Source organism: Bos indicus, chromosome 3, assembly GCF_029378745.1.
Source record: "Bos indicus isolate NIAB-ARS_2022 breed Sahiwal x Tharparkar chromosome 3, NIAB-ARS_B.indTharparkar_mat_pri_1.0, whole genome shotgun sequence".
NCBI classification, from domain to species: Eukaryota; Metazoa; Chordata; class Mammalia; order Artiodactyla; family Bovidae; genus Bos; species Bos indicus.
This window is the reverse complement of record NC_091762.1, coordinates 16,632,972-16,650,059: the sequence shown is the minus strand read 5'-3', so window position 1 is coordinate 16,650,059 and position 17,088 is coordinate 16,632,972. Positions and strand designations below refer to the sequence as shown.

General features: G+C 50.5%; 3 protein-coding genes across 8 annotated transcripts; 1 reads left to right on the top strand and 2 right to left on the bottom strand.

Annotated features, from left to right (window-relative positions):
- Positions 1-143: 143 nt before the first annotated feature.
- Positions 144-4,224, bottom strand: SLC39A1 (solute carrier family 39 member 1). Of its 2 annotated transcripts, none has more exons than XM_019954971.2 (4): positions 4,130-4,224; positions 3,203-3,421; positions 2,906-3,036; positions 144-1,798 (listed from the first exon to the last, which is right to left on the bottom strand). In XM_019954971.2, exons 2-4 carry the CDS (start codon positions 3,387-3,389, stop codon positions 1,142-1,144), a joined length of 975 nt encoding a protein of 324 aa, XP_019810530.1. In that variant the 5' UTR covers positions 3,390-3,421; positions 4,130-4,224; the 3' UTR covers positions 144-1,141. The 2 variants fall into 2 exon arrangements, with proteins under 2 accessions (XP_019810530.1, XP_019810524.1); XM_019954965.2 differs by lacking the exon at positions 4,130-4,224 and adding an exon at positions 3,807-3,956.
- A 2,939-nt stretch (positions 4,225-7,163) lies between these two features.
- Positions 7,164-13,303, top strand: CREB3L4 (cAMP responsive element binding protein 3 like 4). Of its 5 annotated transcripts, none has more exons than XM_019954911.2 (10): positions 7,164-7,599; positions 8,317-8,494; positions 8,725-8,971; positions 9,099-9,214; positions 11,473-11,568; positions 11,939-12,045; positions 12,163-12,231; positions 12,329-12,413; positions 12,608-12,704; positions 12,837-13,303. In XM_019954911.2, the coding sequence occupies exons 1-10, from the start codon at positions 7,301-7,303 to the stop codon at positions 13,028-13,030; spliced, it is 1,488 nt and encodes a 495-aa protein (XP_019810470.2). In that variant the 5' UTR covers positions 7,164-7,300; the 3' UTR covers positions 13,031-13,303. The 5 variants fall into 5 exon arrangements, with proteins under 5 accessions (XP_019810470.2, XP_019810452.2, XP_019810462.2 ...); XM_019954893.2 differs by having other exon boundaries at positions 8,314-8,494; XM_019954903.2 differs by having other exon boundaries at positions 7,173-7,599; positions 8,314-8,494; positions 11,476-11,568.
- A 141-nt stretch (positions 13,304-13,444) lies between these two features.
- On the bottom strand, positions 13,445-15,684 carry JTB (jumping translocation breakpoint). Its single transcript, XM_019954983.2, has 5 exons — positions 15,154-15,684; positions 14,955-14,992; positions 14,669-14,751; positions 14,140-14,219; positions 13,445-13,768 (listed from the first exon to the last, which is right to left on the bottom strand). The coding sequence occupies exons 1-5, from the start codon at positions 15,234-15,236 to the stop codon at positions 13,612-13,614; spliced, it is 441 nt and encodes a 146-aa protein (XP_019810542.1). The 5' UTR covers positions 15,237-15,684; the 3' UTR covers positions 13,445-13,611.
- Between the last annotated feature and the right edge of the window lie 1,404 nt (positions 15,685-17,088).

Here is a 17,088-nt window from a genome sequence, read left to right as displayed (position 1 = left end):
TGGGAAAGGGACTAGAGGGGCCTGAATGAAGACAGTAAGACCAGGCATATTAAAACAGCTCTAAACATCTGAAACTCAGACTCTCTCAGATTCCCCACGTGCCCACCCCTTTCCCAAGACAAATGAATCAGATACCGAACAGATGTATAGAAACTTGTTTTATTTGGGTAACATTTCCCAAAACAGGTCAGTTAGTAAAATAGATTTTACAGAATATGGCCCTATGCATAGCCCTCCCTCCCCCAAAAATAACCCTGGGGGTGAGCCTTCCCCTCCCCCCTTGGGATCCTCTGGTATAAAAAAAAGTTTTGGCAGCTCAGTGTTTATCATCTAGGCTTGGGGCACCATGTGCGTGTTCAGTACTCCTAGGGTGCAGCACAGTAGTGGGGGATGGTAACCCTGCCAACATGCCCCCAACCCCAGCTCGGCAAACATTTCTACCACAGCTCACCATCTGGGACCAAAACAAGGAGCAAGCAGACCCCTTCCACTGATGTGCTGGCCAGGGCTCAGCACCTTCACTTGTGCTTTGAGAAAGAGGGAGGGGATTTATTTGGCACTTTAAAAATAGAGTAGTGAGCAGGACTGGAGAAGCCAGAGGAGGTACCAAAACTGGCAGGAAGAGGCCATTTGGCACTAGTCCCCTGGGAGAAGGGAAGAGGAAGATAGATATGAAAGTAGGAGCTAAGAAAAGTAGGAGGAGACCACTCCAAGTGAAAGAGGGCTGAAATGGGCTAGAACCAATAGGACTGCCAACTCAGCCTGTGCCTTCTCTATGCCTCAGTTCCCCCACAGCAGTTGGGTGCTCACCTCCAGCCTTACAAGTAACCGCTTGTCCCTATGTGTAGTGTCTGACCCCTGATACTAGCACTCACTGTCTTCCCCAATCCTACTGTCTCTTGATCATATCTCTAGTGACTTGACCATCTTTTGTCCCTTGGGCCTGGGGGTCAGGCTCTTGTGTGCCCAATTTCCTCTCATTAGACAAACCGTCTCAAAGGCTCCAAGCCTATCTCCCAGAGAACTTTTTGGCCCTCAATACCTCCCTTCCCCACTCCTTGCTTTTCCCCACACACTGGGAGAGGGGGAGGGAGGTCAAGGGCACATGGTACCCAACCTTCCTTGCCTGTCTTGGAGCTTTCTAGATTTGGATAAAGAGCAGGCCAGTGAGCAGGGCAAAGCCTGCTAGAAGCAGAATGACCTTGAGGATTCTCTGCTCAGAAGTGGCCAACTCCTGGGGCAGGATTTCCAGGAAGGTGATGTAGAGAAAGGTGCCAGCCGCCATGCCCTCCAGCACAGACTGGGCAAGCTGGTGCAGTGGCCCAGCTGACTCTGCCAGAGCTGTACCCAGTCCAATGCCCAGGGGTGTCATGCATGAGAAGAGGATCCCACAGCCAGCCACCACCTGTGCTCGCAGGTGGCTCTGCAGCAGCCGCAGGGACAAGCTGACTGCCAGGATACCCTTATGGAGCAGCAAAGCCAGGCACAACTCCATGGCCCGAGCCTGGTCTCGCTGCAGCCCCACCGCCAGCCCTTCAAACACTGAATGCAGGGCCAAGGAGAAGACCAATACACAGGCACGCAGGGCTGAGGGAGCTGATGAGGCTCCGCCTGCCTGTGGGACCCCCAGTCCATCGTGCCAGTGCTGTGGCCCACCATTCACTGTACCCAGGAGAGCCCTCGTCTCCTCTCGAGGTGGTGGTCCCGACTGTTCCTTGTAAGCCAGCGTGATCTGCTCCATCACCAGGACCAGGAAGAAGCCCATGGCCAGGATGAACTCTTGGAGAGGGAACTGGAGCTGTGGGCAGAGGGGACAGCATGGAGTTCAGGAGACAAGCCAAGAAGGGAGAGGAAGAGTCAGATGCAGGGTTTAGTCCCAGTTACACAGACCTGGGGTCCCGCACAGACACAGAGCCACTCTCAGTTATGCAAAAATACAGAGTCACTTGGTGCCACAGACTGAGATGACACGTAGCCGGACAGATTATGGTGTCACTCCCAGTGTTACATGGAAGCCATGGTTTCTCAATTTTGGCACTGTTAACATTTGGGATCGGACAATTCTTTGTTGTAGAGGGCTGCCCTGCGTCCTGTTGGATCTTTAGCAGCATCCCTAGCCTATACTCATTAGATGCTAGGAGCAAGGCAAGCCTTCCCTCTCTGAGTTGGGACAACCAAAAATATTTCATTACTGAATGTTTCCTGGGGGGTAGGGGGCGGTGGATTGGAGAGGTGGCAAAATCACCCCCAGTTGAAAGTCACTGACGTTAGAAAAGCGTGACATGTAGGCCACGCACTGGCCCTCTTTCCCAAGTGCTCACACACTAAGCCACATACTGTCACAGGGACAATCAGGTTTACACACAGTCACACAGACACAGGTCACTCAGTCACAGATATAAACGGTCACAGTCAGTGTTACTTCCTCAGTTCCTCCAACTGTCTCAGTTTTTCCAGTAAGACTGTTCTGTGCCTTGGACATGATCTTCCCCATATCCTTCTTCCAGGTCCCTAGAAACTGCCTCCTACCCATCCCAGGCCTGTAGGGAGCTCTATCTCCAACCCTTCCGGAAAGTGCTGAGAGGGTAAAGATGATTCTTGGAGTACTATTATCTTCCTGGAGGCTGGAACTAGAGACACCCACAAAGTAGATCATGCACCTGGCAATAAGGTTCCTCACACTGTCTCAAAGGGTACACAGAGGTCACATAAGGACTGAGGGCTTAAGAACCCACAGAGTTGTGCTGCTCTGTGACTAAAAATCACAGCTCATGGGGTCACAGGCCAAGAGTCCTCGCACAGTCATAGAGTGACGCACGAACAGATCCATAGAAACCACCTCTCCTGGAGGTATGTGATTGAATACCCACATACACAGGGTCACATGCAGATGACCAGGGCTCACCGTCACATGCAGGGCTGCCAGGGCCTCATCTATAGCACCCAGGTAGTCAGGCAGCAGGTCCAAGAGACATGTGGCCAGAAAGACACCGCCCGCAAAGCAGCTTACAAGGCTCAGGGCTTTTTGGCGGGAGGCTGGGCAGGAGTGAACACAGAGGAATGAGTAAATGAACCCCCTTTAGGCCCCACTACCCAATCAAAGCAATAGTCACTCTTGCTGTCCCCACTTAGGTCCACTTCCTTAACCCCAGGGCCTTGCCTAAGCCAAGCATCCATGGAACAGGGGAAAGGAGAGGCCTACCTGAGGCTTCAGGGTTAGCTCCCGGCCGCCGAAGCACACAGACGGGCACTAGACTGCAGATGAGAGTGAGCACCAGCAACAGCACCAGGGCCCCCAACTTCACCTCCAGTCCCATGGGCACTGGGGCCTCTGAGGCTGCTGCCTCGGGGCGCCACACCAGGAGCTCTGGCTCTCCCCAGGGCCCCATGGTGGCTGCGGTAGCTCCAATGACTCTCAGACCTAGGAAGACAGAGTGAGTGGGGAAGTGGTAACAGGGAAATATGGGATCAAAGAAAAGGGAAGGATGGCCTGCAGAATACAGCTCCCTCATCTCAGCCACTTTCGAACCTTCCCTATCCCAGTGTGACTCATCCACTGCTGACCTGAGGCTATTCCTCTTTCCCCTATTTTATCCCTTTCAAGTGACTTATTCAGGGACCTAGCAAGGGGGAAACTGAGGTATGGGACTGTGTGAATAGCTCATTACTCTTTCACATGAGGCGCCCACAAAACTAGGGAGCTGGGCTCCTTTAAGCAAAGTAGATGCCAGCCGCCCCCTCCAGGAAGGAATGGATGAAGCGAAAGGGGTTCAAGAAGAGATGTCACGGATAGCTTCGTGGACCACCTGAACAGGGCGAGTTGGGCTGCTTTCCCGCTCCCATTTCGCCAGCGCCATCTCTCTGAAAGCAGAGAGCGACTGTTGCAAGCCACGGGCTGGGATGTCGGGACAGAAGACCAAAGAGGGGCCCTAGGAGCCCCGGGTCCCGGAACGGGCTGACCCAACAACTGAGGGCGGTGTCTGGAAGTCCGGGCTCTGGGAGGCGGGGTCTGAGGCCACCACAGTGCCGGGAAGCTGAAGAAGAATGCGAGAGCTGGGACTCCGGCTCGTAGGCTCGGGGAGGTCTGAGTGGCCGACCCCGATCCCGCTTTCTAGGAGTCAGCACTCACCTCTGGAGGGTCTCACTACAAGGCATCCGCTCGGTTCCGGCCTCGAGTCGGGAATTCCCGCCCCCTCCCCTTCGTTTCCCCCTCCCCTCGCGTCCACCGCGTACCGGGCCCCCAGTGACCAATGACAGCGCCTAGAGGGCGGGACCAGACTGGGAGTGACGTGAGCTAGGAGCAATCAGAGGTCGGCAGCCGGAGTCCGGCGGAGGCGTGGACGATCTGGGGGAGTGCGGAGCTGCGGGTGGGGGGCCGAGCGAGGGAAAGGAATTCTGAGAGCATCTAGATTTGAGAGCCTGGGTCTCTGTGATGGTCAGACCCGCGGACCTGACTGGTGTACAAAGGCTTCGATCCTTTGAAGATTCTAAAAGAGAAAGCTAGATGCTTCTCCGATGCTCCATAGCCCACCCCCGCGATCTCAAGTCTTCCACCTCCCACATCTCAGGATATCTGCCTGGTCTTGGGCCAAAGTCTTCTTATCTCTATCAGAAGATTCCAAGATCCCCTTCTGGGCACCAGGGCGCCAAAGGGAAAGCATTCCATTCCTAAGACTGACTTCCTTGGTTGATTTCACTTGCTAGCACCCACAAGGAAGAAGAAAAGACAAGAATTGAAAGGGGGGGCTAGCAAAGTGAGAGTATTTATTTTATTTATTTATTTATTTTTTTCCTGCAAAACTTTATTTTATTTCTTTTTTCTAATTTTATTTTTAAACTTTACATAATTGTGAGTATTTCTTTTATCACTGGTGGGAGCTGACTTGTGTGCAGCCTTCTGCCTGTTCAGGTGGGTAAAGTGGTGGGACCCCTCTCAGGGGTTGCTGAAACCCCACTTGGTGAGGAGCTTCTCTCCGCACACCCCAGCTTATCCTCACCATGCCTCAGGACAGCTGGCCAGGATTCTCTCCAATCTTACTTGGATGTCTCTATCTTCTCTCCCTCCAGCTGCATCAGCCTCTTTTCTGTTTTCTGTTCCTTGAATGAACCAAGTCATTCAAATCTTGGTTCAGCTACTTACAAAGTATAAATGAAAAACGTTGTTTGACATATGAGTAAACAAAGGATGTTGAAGCCATCAAGCCACTACAGCTGCATGGTGAGCCCAGAGGGAACTCAAAATGGAGAGGAATGGGCTGCCCGGCTGCCAAGCCCTTAGTCACTGCAGCCACCTCCATAAAGTAACCCCTGAGGGGACTCAAGATGGGAAAGAACAGGATAGTGGCCCCAGATAGCTAAGGTGCAAATCAAAGTAATGATTTCAATGAGCTCAAACTGTTAATGTCTTTCCATACACAGAGAAGCGCTAAATTCATAAACTTGAGATATCTGGTTTTCTTTAATTAATAGTAATCTTTTGATGTTCTGAATACCTGGTCTTTGTTGAAAAAACTATGTATCCTGATTCCTCCCTTATCTTTTTGGAGTTGTCCCTCAGAGTTATCTGAGAGGCTGCCTCCCGGGCCTGAAGGCCTCAGAAAGACCACCAAATAAAACATAATTCTGAGCTTTTAGATAGAGCAATTTTTTTTAGTCAACAAGAGTAATCTTGAGAAAATCATTTAACTTCCCTCTGCCAGCTGTGAATTGCTATGAGAATTATATGGGTAACATGAAAATGCCTGACCATATATCAGTTACTCAATAATGATTAGATCCTATTCTTCTCTTTACCTTCAACCTATTTAAATTTTCACAGGAAGAATACCCATTTGAATTCTGAATCCACATCCCAAGTTTTTGTGCTTTATTTTTATTTATTTTAAAATTATGATTTAAAATTTTTTATTGGAGTATAGTTGATTTGCAATGTTGTTTGTTTCCAGTGTACAGCAAAAAAGTCAATTATACATATACATATATCCACTCTCTTTTAGATTTTTTTCCCCATATAGGCCACTACAGAGCATTGAGTACATTTCCCTGTGCAATACAGTAGGTCCTGATTAGTTATTATTTTATTATTATTTATTATTTGGCCATACCTTGAGTTATGTGGGACCTTAGTTCCCTGATCCCATATGGAGCGAACCTGTGCCCTCTTCATTGGAAAGCAGAGTCTTAACTCCTGGACCACCAGGGAAGTTCCAGTTATCTATTTTATACAAAGTAGTATGTATGTGTCAATTCCAATCTTCCAATGTACTCCTCACCCTCCCTTAGGCCCTAGAAATGGTGAATTTGTTTCCTACATCTGTAACTCTATTTCTGTTTTGTAGATAAGTTCATTTGTACCTTTTTTTTAGATTCCATATATAAGGGATATTATATGATATTTGTATTTGACTTACTTCACTCAGTATAACCACCTCAAAGTCCATCTACGTTCCTGCAAATGGTGTTAATTTCCTTTTTTATGGCTAAGTAATATTCCATTGTATATATGTGCCACCTCTTCTTTACCTTTCCTCTGCTGATGGGTATTTAGGTTGCTTCCATGTCCTGGCTGTAGGAAATACTGCTGCAATGAACATTTGGGTGCATGTATCTTTTTCAAATTATGGTTTTCTCCAGATATATGCCCCAAATTTGTGTGCTTTATTCACTGAACTATTCTTTATCTGAAGTACTGTTGGGAGGCAGATGAAAATCATACCTAATCAGTATAGCTCCATTAAAAAAAATTTTTTTTGGCCATGCCCAAATGCATGTTGGATTGTAGCTTCCCAACCAGAGACTGAGCCTGCACTGTCTGCATTGGGAAGTCCCCATTATTTTATTCAAAGTGAATTCCTGGGTCATCAGTCTCTAGATGAAGGCAAAATGTCCCAACTTTTGGTATTATTACATTTGTATCATGTTATCTGTCTCCTCTTTGGTAAAATTGTAAAGTGTAGGTGAAAGTGAAAGCGAAGTCGCTCAGTTGTGTCCGAATCTTTGCGACCCCATGCCCTGTAGGCTACCAGGCTCCTCCCTCCATGGGATTCTCCAGGCAAGGGTACTGGAGTGGGTTGCCATTTCCTTCTCCAGGGGATCTTCCGGACCCATGCTTTAACCTCTGAACCACTAGGGAAGCAGTTACTATTACTGGTAACTATATGCAAAAAATAAGTCAAACTCCCAAACCAAATCCGAGTATTTTAACCTTTTGCAGTTTTCTAGACCCTTGTCCCTCCATTAGTTAACCTGTGAGTATGTATACATAACTGCTGTTCTTTATCAATAGCATAATGCATGGATTATGGATTTGGACAACCCACGATTACGCGACATTCCAAAGTCAACGCGCTGTCTGGTTATTTACTCCCGGCCTAGATTCGGAGTCACGTGGCAAGTGAAACCAAACCTCTGCCCACATTCCCGGAACTTCCCCTCACCCCACCCCCTTCCCTACTGTAAGTCTTCTGGCTCTTACCCTCCTTCTCACGCCGCGGAACCAAATCCCTGCCAGACAAATAAAGGCCCTGGCTGCACTGGCCTCTTTCCCCCCCTCTCTAACAGCCAATTCCCACCAGTTACGGCGGAGCCTGCCTCCAGACGGTAATCCCACGGGCTCAAGGCACAGCCCCTCTTTAGCTTCCAATCAGACTCAACTGGGGGAAGAGCGCCTTGGAGTGGAGGAGGAGATGCCTCTGTCAGCCTTCGGCAGTCCTTCTCTCCTGTTTTCAGCCCCGCCGTAGTCTCCCGTCTATAAAACTGACGGCTAGAGGAGAACAGGCACGAAGCGTCCCGTGCTCCATTCACAGCCATCTCTAGCCTTCCCTGAGGAGCCATCAAACCCTCCTGCTGTCACTAGGAGAAACTGAGGCAGAAGGGGCCAGTCTGATGTCTTAAGTCCGGTTTGTGGACGCTCAGCCTCTTAATCCCTGCTCCAGATACTGCTCCGCTACCGTGGCTCTTGGCTGGGTACAACCCACTTCTGTAGTGTAAAGCTGGGGGCGGGGTTTGGCTAGGCAGGTCCAGGATGCGAGATCCTGGAAGAAAGAAAAGGTGTACTGTTTGGGGCCATCAACGAGCTAGGCTGGCTTGGCAGGACTGGGCTCTTCGAAACAGGTAATACCCAGGGGGGGTGCCTGTTGGTCTGAACCAGAGAGATAAGGCCGAAGGCGGTATCGCTGGAGTGACATTTGAGGGGGCTACACAGGGGAGAAAGGGGTATAATGGAAAAGGGAGAGGAGCTCAGAAACTGTGGGGTGGGGGAGGGGGAGAGCCCTCCTTCTCCTGCAACTGCCCCGTCTCCCCCATGCCTCCCAGCAGAACCATGGATTTCAAAACCCCTGACCTGCTGGACATGTGTCTGGAACCTCCAGAAGATGTCATCTCAACAGGATCTTTCCTGGAGCTGGGACTCCAAGGTCTACCTTCAGAAGTTCCAGTGACTAGGCTACAGGAACAGGGGCTGCAAGGCTGGGAGTGCAGTGTGGGCCACGGCTATGTGAGTGTGATGAATGGGAATGGGTATGGGTTGAGACACCTCTTATGTTAAGAAGTGCAAGAGGCTTCAGTTTCCATTTAGAGGTCTGAAGACAGAGCCCCTAAAATAGACATGAGCTGTAACTACCCTCATGTCCAAAGACAGAAGGGACTGAAACTGATCTAGTCTTGACATTGGATAGGACTTGCAGAATTCTTCCCTATACACATTCACACCCTCTTCTACTGTAGGGTCTTCAAGAGAGTGAGCCTGAAGATTTCCTGAAACTTTTCATTGACCCCAATCAAGTTTACTGCTCAGAAGCATCTCCTGGCAGTGACAGTGGAATCTCTGAGGATCCCGGCCATCCAGACAGTCCCCCTGCCCCCAAGCCACCCAGTTCCCCTGCCCTCTATGAGGTTGTCTATGAGGCAGGGACCCTGGAGAGGATGCAGGGGGAAGCCGGGCCAGCTGTAGGGCTCATCTCCATCCAGCTAGGTCAGTGTTCTTTGTGGGAAGGGGACATTGGCCCTCCAGGTCCAGTCCTAACCCTGGAGTTAAGGGGGTTTCCCCAACCTATGCCACTACCCACATCCTTTCTCCCAGCCACTTATGTCTCCCTCAGATCAGTGGAGCACGCCATTTACAGTGCCTGATGCCTGCGTGGTCAGTGAGCTGCCTCCTGATGCTCACATCCTGCCCACAGCAGCTACTGTAAACTCAGCGCCTCCCGCAGCCCTGGTGAGTCTCGGGGAGTCACTGGACTCAGTACTCTCTGCTACAAAGAACTGGGGAAAAGGGGCTGAGGGAGGGGAAACTGATGCTGAACACTGTCTTTGCCCCAGTTTTTGTGGCATTGGGCCTGAATTCCAGAGAGATGTGAGCAATTGTAAGAGCAGGAATGGACAAGAGAGACAGAAGCCCTTGAGCTTGAGATTAAGGGGGTAATGTTTCGGTTAAGGAGAGGGTGGGGTGAGGGAATCCAAGGATAGGGCTCAGGAGAGAGCCTGGTGCTGTGTGCACTGTCTGCTCAGTTAGGGCCATTGTCTCAGCCTTGAGTCAGGACGTGGAAATGGGATAGGCCACCTGGGAATCCAACTGGTTACTGGGCACAGGGTGTAGAAGCGACTGCAATTACAGTTTTTACTGGAACAATAGTTCAGCAGTCACCCACTGCCCACAGTTACAGCATAGGTGTGTGACACGTCACATACCTTCCCAAGGGGAGCTGGGCTGGTTCCTTGCAGTGAGGATGAAGAGGGGGCCTTGCCCAAGTCACTGTTCCTCCCTTTATCCTGAAAAGAACTCCTTGTGTGCAAAAAGGCAGAAAGTAAGTTCTAGCCTCCCTGCAAATCTGTAATTGAAGCTGAGACCAGAAGCCAAGCCAAGCACGTTAGAATCTTGGGCTGAGGAATCGTAAACAGACTGAGGCAGGTATCTAAACTTGTGTGTGCATCAAAAACACTAGGGCATATGTAGTGGATTGCCAGGGAAGTCCTGGGTTTTTTATTTTTATTTTTGGCCGTGTTAGGTCTTCATTGCTGTGCAGGCTTTTCTCTAGCTGTGAGGAGTGAGGGCTACTCTCTAGTTGTGGTGAGCAGGTTTCTCATTGTGGGAGCTTCTCTCGTGGGACACAGGCTCGAGGGCGTACGGGCTCTTCCCACATCAGACACTGAACCCACGTCTCCTGCATTGGCAGGCAGATTCTTTACCACTGAGCCACCAGGGAAGCCCTGGTCTTGTTTTTAAAATATATCTTCTGGGGGAATTCCCTGGCAATCCAGTGGTTAGGGCTCAGGGGTTCCACTGCAAGGGGTATGGAATCGATCACTGGTTGGGAACTAAGACGCTGCAAGCTGCATGGCACAGCCAAGAAAATAATAAATAAGTACCCTCTAGGCTTCATTTTCGGAGAAGGCGATGGCACCCCACTCCAGTACTCTTGCCTGGAAAATCCCATGGGCGGAGGAGCCTGGTGGGCTGCAATCCATGGGGTCTCGAAGAGTCAGACACGACTGAGCAACTTCACTTTCACTTTTCACTTTCATGCATTGGAGAAGGAAATGGCAACCCACTCCAGTACTCTTGCCTGGAGAATCCCAGGGACCGGGGAGCCTGGTGGGCTGCCGTCCATGGGGTCACACAGAGTCCGACACGACTGAAGGAACTTAGCTGCAGCAGCAGCAGCAGGCTTCATTTTCAGAGATTTTGATTAGGTGGATTGGGAGGGACATGCCTCTAATACAGCACCAAACAGTATCAGAAGCAAGAAGTGAACACCAGAAAAAGTCAGAGGTAGAGTGCGTTAGCTAAAAAAGTCAAAGATCACCAGAAGGCAAAAAACAATTTCCTCTTGAGTCACAAAGTGAAGTATAAATCTTTCAAAAAGGAGTATTAGTTAGAAAAGTAAGCTACTCAGTTGATGGGCACACATTAACCAGACACCATCTACCCTCCCCACATACTCTGTTCAGTCTGGTTGCCTTTGGGGCATTCTTTGAGAGGGAATAGAACTTCAGTCTGATAAGTAGGGCTCAGACTTGAGGGGAGAACGAGCCACCACCCTAGGGATCTCCTTGTGGCTGACAGGCAACAGTAACACTGCCAAATTGAAGTTAATGGCTGAAGATGAATCATATGTCTGCTGTAAGATTAAGCACTCTACCTTAGTGAGTTACTCCACATCCTCTCCAGATACTCCTAAGGTCTGCAGAAACGTGCATCAGAATAGGTCCTCCCTAGCCTGGTCAGACTGCCAAGGGCCTAAGTCTGTGGACAAAAAATACGACAAAACCACCTCCTCTTTCCCTAGTCAGCCTCAGGAAGTCCCTGTGGCTTTCCTGAGAGTCTGTCTCGATTAAGGTCCCTGCCCCTCATTTCATTTCATGGTTTGTTATTCCTCAGAGCAAACAGGAAACACTCCCCAAGAGGCATGCAAGGGGAACTATCTTGAGAATGGGATGACCCTCTCTCCATTCTCATCTTCTCTCATGCCCCAGCAGCTGCCCTGTCAAACCTTGTTCCTGACAGAAGAGGAGAAGCGGCTGCTGGGACAGGAAGGGGTTTCCCTACCCTCTCACCTGCCCCTCACCAAGGTAACACGCTTCCCCCAAGGGTATCCCAATACTGCAGCCCTATCAAGGCCTCTGAGGAGCCAGGAGAGCAGGACAAAGTTGAGGAGTTGGGGGAGGCTGAGGGCCCAGGACTGACACACCCTGGGCCTCCAGGCAGAGGAAAGGGTTCTCAAGGAGGTCAGAAGGAAAGTCCATAACAAGCAGCCAGCTCAGGACAGCTGGTGGCGTTTCCCTACCCTCTCACCTGCCCCTCACCAAGGTAACACGCTTCCCTAAAGGGTATCCCAATACTGCGGCCCTATCAAGGCCTCTGAGGAGCCAGGAGAGCAGGACAAAGTTGAGGAGTTGGGGGAGGCTGAGGGCCCAGGACTGACACACCCTGGGCCTCCAGGCAGAGGAGAGGGTTCTCAAGAAGGTCAGAAGGAAAATCCGTAATAAGCAGTCAGCTCAGGATAGCCGGCGGCGGAAAAAGGAGTACATTGATGGCCTAGAGAGCAGGTATGTTTGGATTCACATTTCTTTGCTTCAAGCCTGGGCCCCTGTCCTTACCAAGGCTGGTGAGGTCAGGGATGCACATGATTACCGAGCCTCATCCTACCTTTCCGCCCTCCCTAGGGTGGCTGCCTGTGCTGCACAGAACCAGGAACTACAGAGAAAAGTCCAGGAGCTAGAGAGGCACAACATGTGAGTGAAAACAGCCTGCGTGTTGGCGGAAGTGTGCTGCACACATTCTTGGGCCCTGGCTCCCAAGAGATCTAACTCTTCATTCCTTGTTTCCCAGCTCCCTGGTGACTCAGCTCCGCCAGCTGCAGATGCTTATTGTTCAAACCTCCAACAAAGCTGCCCAGACTAGCACTTGTGTTCTGGTACCATTGGTCAATTTCCCATCTCCCCCCTCACCTCCTCCACCTTCTGCCACATTTCCATCCCTATGCTCCTCACTTCCTAGCCAGACCTATTATCCCATTTTTGATGACCCCAACTGCCCCCTAGTCACTCTGCCCTCTACTCCTTTCCTTGATGGTCCCCACAACCCAAGTGTCCTCTTGCTTCTTCCCAGATCCTTCTTTTCTCCTTGGCTCTCATCATCTTGCCCAGCTTCAGCCCCTTTCAGGGCCTGCCAGAAGCTGGGCCTGAGGATTACCAGCCTCATGGAGGTGAGAGGCAAGGGCAAGAAGGAACTCTGTTTTCTGGGTAGTCAAGAAGTGGGAGGGAGGCCCTGTCCTGTCTAGGATCCCTGACCAAGGGAGGGAGCATTATTCTACTGCCCTTTTTCCTTCACTCCACAGTGATTTCCAGAAACATCCTGACTCACAGGGACATGACAGAGAATCCTGAAAACGCAGTGGAAGAGTCCAGACTGGAGGGACCACCTGGGGCCAAGGGTGCAAACAGCTCCACAAGGACACCGCTTGAGAAGGTGGGAGGGATGGCAGGCCCCAGCAGGCACATCAGAACTGTGTTACATGCAGACGAAATGTGAGCGCTAACACTTCCTGGCTCACTTCCAATAAGGAATCCAGGGCTCTCCTACTGTTATGCTTCCTCCTGGGGTTCCCACTCAGGGCTCTTTGGCCTCAGGCGTCTGAATCCCATAAGGATGCCCTTGATGTCTGTACCCCATGGCTTAGTTGCCCTATGTCAGGGGAAAGCTCAAATACTTTCCATTATGTATCTGTGATTTTATTTCTTCAAGGACAGGATTAAAGGGAAACTGATGTTTTGGCTAAGAAATAAACTTTCTTTGGTAAAACTATATCCTGACAATTTTAAGTAAGTAGTGGAAGAGGAGGAAGATAGGTACCTGGTAAACTGGGGCCTAAAATCACTACCCCCTTTCCCTCTCTACCCCCCCATGACTTCCTGCCCCAAACCAAATTACAGATAGGGAAGGAAATGATTTTACTCTTTTTATTCTGCTCATTAATTATTTAGATGGGGAAGATGAGAGAAAGGGGGTGCTACCACAAGGTTCCAGAGAACCAGGGGCACAAGTCAGTTTATTCTACCTTCTGTCTGAGGCAGGGTTTCTTTCTAAGACCCAGATGAAAGGAGAGAAAGTAGCTATATGGACTCAATTTGCTTCCGGACCTTTTCCAGAGCCTTTCTGTCCAGTTGTCGCTGACGAACGATGACAAGGCAAGCAAAAACCAAGGCCAGACCTATGACAGCCCCTTCAAATTTCCAGAATAAGCGTTGTTCCATTAGCGCTGAGCGGCAGCTGAGGGCAAGAAGAAACAGTTATCCCCAGAAAAGATCAGAGAGCCTCCCCATCTAATCTCTCTTCTGCTTCATCCTAATGAAGGTATCTCCAAGGGGAAGAGAGGAAACCAGAGTCAGCCTTCTAATGTGTTTACAATATATTAATCCCCCTCAAATATTTAATTTTTAGTGAGATAAACAGAGCTGGTACTAACTAACCAATTTTACTGGTAAGAAACCATAGGAGGAGAGCTGGGACTTGGGTTCAAGTAACTTGGCTCCAAATCCCCTCCCCTTTCCAATATGCCATGCTATCTCCAGAAGAAACAGAAAAGGCAGGACTGTTTACCTAAAGTCATAGGAGGATTCAAGAAGAGAAACAGCACTTACCTTTTGAACTCACTCCTCTTAGATGAGCTGCATGTTATTTTCTCCACGTATCCTGTGGAACCACACTCAGGGGTGGTTTTCTGCCAGGAGGAAAGCATCACAGCACATGTTAGGAAGGGGCAGCAGGAGACGCAGGGCACCATGAGCAGGTGTCCAAGTGCTATGGCTTGGGGCTGGTAGGCAACAGAGAACTAACGAGGAGTTCTCCTGGGCGGGTGACAGGGTGGTGTTTACATGACCAGGAGTACGTGTCAGTAAGAACGCTTCAGGCTCAACAGCCTAGGAGAGGCACGGGCAGGTTCTGGAGCCTACTAGACTAAAATTGAGCAGACCACGGTTAATAGCTGAACGTCGCCATTAACTTGGAAAGAAACAGGCACGTTTTCAGGAGGAAGACAAGTTCAGATTTGGACTTACACTGAGACTTCAAGGAAAAAACCAAAAGACAATGCAAAGGCACACCTTAGACAGTCACACCGTCCCAGTCTGATTCAGTGTCAGGAAAAAGGGAGAGAAAACTGATACTCACAGCCTGGAAATTAGAACATGGAGCACACTCTTCGGCCACCACAAACTCTTCCACCAGCCAGCACGGCAAATTTGAGGTGCTCACTAGAGAGGAAGAGAAATGCAAATCTCAGACTTCCGAAAATTCTGCCCTAAATTCTTCTCCCCTAAATTCTGCCCATCAACTTCCCAGCACAGTTGAATGCCCTCGTCCCACGTGGTACTGCCCTTTTCCACCTCATCTCTTGGAATATGGGAGGATGTCAAAACAAAATTATAGGAGCGACGAGTTCCAGACCATCACCCACCTGACAGCTTCTCTTCCCGCACGGGAGCCTCTGCTTGGCTGCAGCGGGGTGGGGGGGGGGGGGGGGGGGGGAAGGGGCAAGAGTCAGAAGCCAGGAAACAGGGAACCCCGACTCCACCTCCGCGGTCCTGGAACACGGGTAACGGGGACGGTACAATCCTCTCATCCCCTCCTTTCCCCTGCCCTCAGCCCCTCCTTACCAGAGCCTTAAAGTGAAAGCGCAGAGCAACCAGCAGAGGTGGTGGCCCTGGGGGAGGCCACGCCTCCCCGCGCCCGCTGGCATGGAGTGCTGTGTCGCACCTGTCGGGACAGAGGGACCTGCCTGACTGTCCTCGTGCCTCGGTCGGAACGCAGAGTCCGCGCTTACACGGCAGTCCTCCGAGAGGTTCCAACTCAGGGCTGCGAAATGCTGGAGTTGCCTATCAGATTAAAGGCTCTGTCAGTACGCCCCCATGGCCACGGCGAGAAAAGGCAACACGCATTTGTTGGGTAGGACCGTGAGTTTCCTTCTTCGACCGGTACGGTCCTGACGAAAGGCCGAGGAGGCGTACGGCCCTAGCATTCCCTCGGCTCAGCTTCCGCTCCCGGCGCGGCCATGTTGCGCGCGGAGGATCCTGGGCGCGGGCCCGTTTCCAGAGCTAGGCCAGTGATGGGAGACGGAGGCCAGCGGCTGGCCAGATGGGCCTCGTAGTCTTCCGCCCGCTGCTCCCTGGGAGTTGGATCTCCCTGCACTCGTGCGGCGCGTTGCGACCCATTGGCTTGGCGCACCGTTGCATTCTGGTCCTGGTAGTCTTTTGCGGGAACGGAGAAAATGGCGGTGATCAGGGTATCTTCGTTGCCGTAGCTCCCTGGGCTGTCACCCGTTTGCCCCTCTGGGCAACAGCGAGACATGAAAAGGAACGATACTTCGCCCTCTCAGGACTTTCCTCTCTCCTTAAAACCCGAGGACTCACAATTAAGCCTCCGATTTTCTGACACTCCTTCCTATTCCCATCTTGAGCAATGATCAAGGGGAGAAGCTGGGTTGGCATTCCAGAGATGAAGGCAAACCTGTTACTTTCTCTTCCCTCAAGGAGCAGCAATATCCGAAACTCTGTGAATGTGAAGGCTTCCCCTGTCTCTGGGCTCCCACTCAGTTCTACTCAGATGGGACCTTGTTGTTGTTTAGTCGCTAAGTCGTGTCCGACTCTGCGACCCCGTGGACTGTAGCCCACTAATCTACGTGTCCATGGGATTTAAAGATGCGAAGGAAATATTCATTAAAATACTTTGTTCTCTTCTATTGCTTCACACTTATATCATACCTTTTGATTTAAAGTTTAGTTCATTTTGATTCTCTTCTGTAATCCTGTGGAGTCAGTTGATATTGTCCCTGCTTTCCTAGTGGCTCAGAGGTTAAAGCGTCTGCCTGGAATGCGGGAGTCCAGGGTTCGATCCCTGGGTCGGGAAGATCCCCTGGAGAAGGAAATGGCAACCCACTCCAGTACCCTTGCCTGGAGAATCCCATGGAGGGAGAAGCCTGGTAGGCTACAGTCCAAGGGGTCACAAAGACTCTGACACGACTGAGCGACTTCACTTTCACTTTTCACTTTGTTTAATGAATAAGCTCAGTCTGTTACTTGTCAAAGATCATACAGCTAGTAGGGGAGCTGAGACCTAAGCCCAGACTTTTAACTTCCAGGCCACAGATTTGTGCCTGTTTTCCATCCCTGTGGAGTCAAACCTTGGCAGAATGTGGGTCGGGAAGAATCCCTGGATCAGGAAGATACCCTGGAGAAGGAAATGGCAACCTATGCCAGTGTTCTTGCTTGGAGAATTCCGTGGACAGAGAAGCCTGGTGGGCTACAGTCCATGGGGTCACACAGAGTCAGACATGACTGTGCAACTAACACTTTCAAGTAAATCTAGGCCCTATTAATAATCTGTATCCTGCCTCTCAAGATCAAAGAAATTATTCCCATACTTCTTCCTTGTTAATTCTGCTCCACACTCTGCTCCCTCAAGAAGTCTTTCTAGCCTAAAGGCTACAGCTACTCTTCCCCACAGCCATAAGGGCTAGAGCACTTTTGGAAATGAACATTATGTGTGGTGCGGACTCATGATGGTCCAATGAATAAGAATCCGCCTGCTGATGC

Excerpts from the sequence above, each read along its gene's own strand:
- CREB3L4 (XM_019954893.2), top strand. The coding sequence starts at position 7,301 with ATGGATTTGGACAACCCACGATTACGCGACATTCCAAAGTCAACGCGC. Across the intron at positions 8,972-9,098 it reads GCTCATCTCCATCCAGCTAG|ATCAGTGGAGCACGCCATTT; the intron begins GTCAGTGTTCTT and ends TGTCTCCCTCAG. Across the intron at positions 12,414-12,607 it reads AGACTAGCACTTGTGTTCTG|ATCCTTCTTTTCTCCTTGGC; the intron begins GTACCATTGGTC and ends GCTTCTTCCCAG.
- SLC39A1 (XM_019954965.2), bottom strand. The coding sequence starts at position 3,843 with ATGGGAGCGGGAAAGCAGCCCAACTCGCCCTGTTCAG. Across the intron at positions 3,422-3,806 it reads GCCCAACTCGCCCTGTTCAG|GTCTGAGAGTCATTGGAGCT; the intron begins GTGGTCCACGAA and ends CTGTCTTCCTAG. Across the intron at positions 1,799-2,905 it reads TGGCAGCCCTGCATGTGACG|CTCCAGTTCCCTCTCCAAGA; the intron begins GTGAGCCCTGGT and ends CTCTGCCCACAG.
- JTB (XM_019954983.2), bottom strand. The coding sequence starts at position 15,236 with ATGCCAGCGGGCGCGGGGAGGCGTGGCCTCCCCCAGGGCCACCACCTC. Across the intron at positions 14,752-14,954 it reads GCGGGAAGAGAAGCTGTCAG|TGAGCACCTCAAATTTGCCG; the intron begins GTGGGTGATGGT and ends CTTCCTCTCTAG. Across the intron at positions 14,220-14,668 it reads CATGTTCTAATTTCCAGGCT|AAAACCACCCCTGAGTGTGG; the intron begins GTGAGTATCAGT and ends TCCTCCTGGCAG.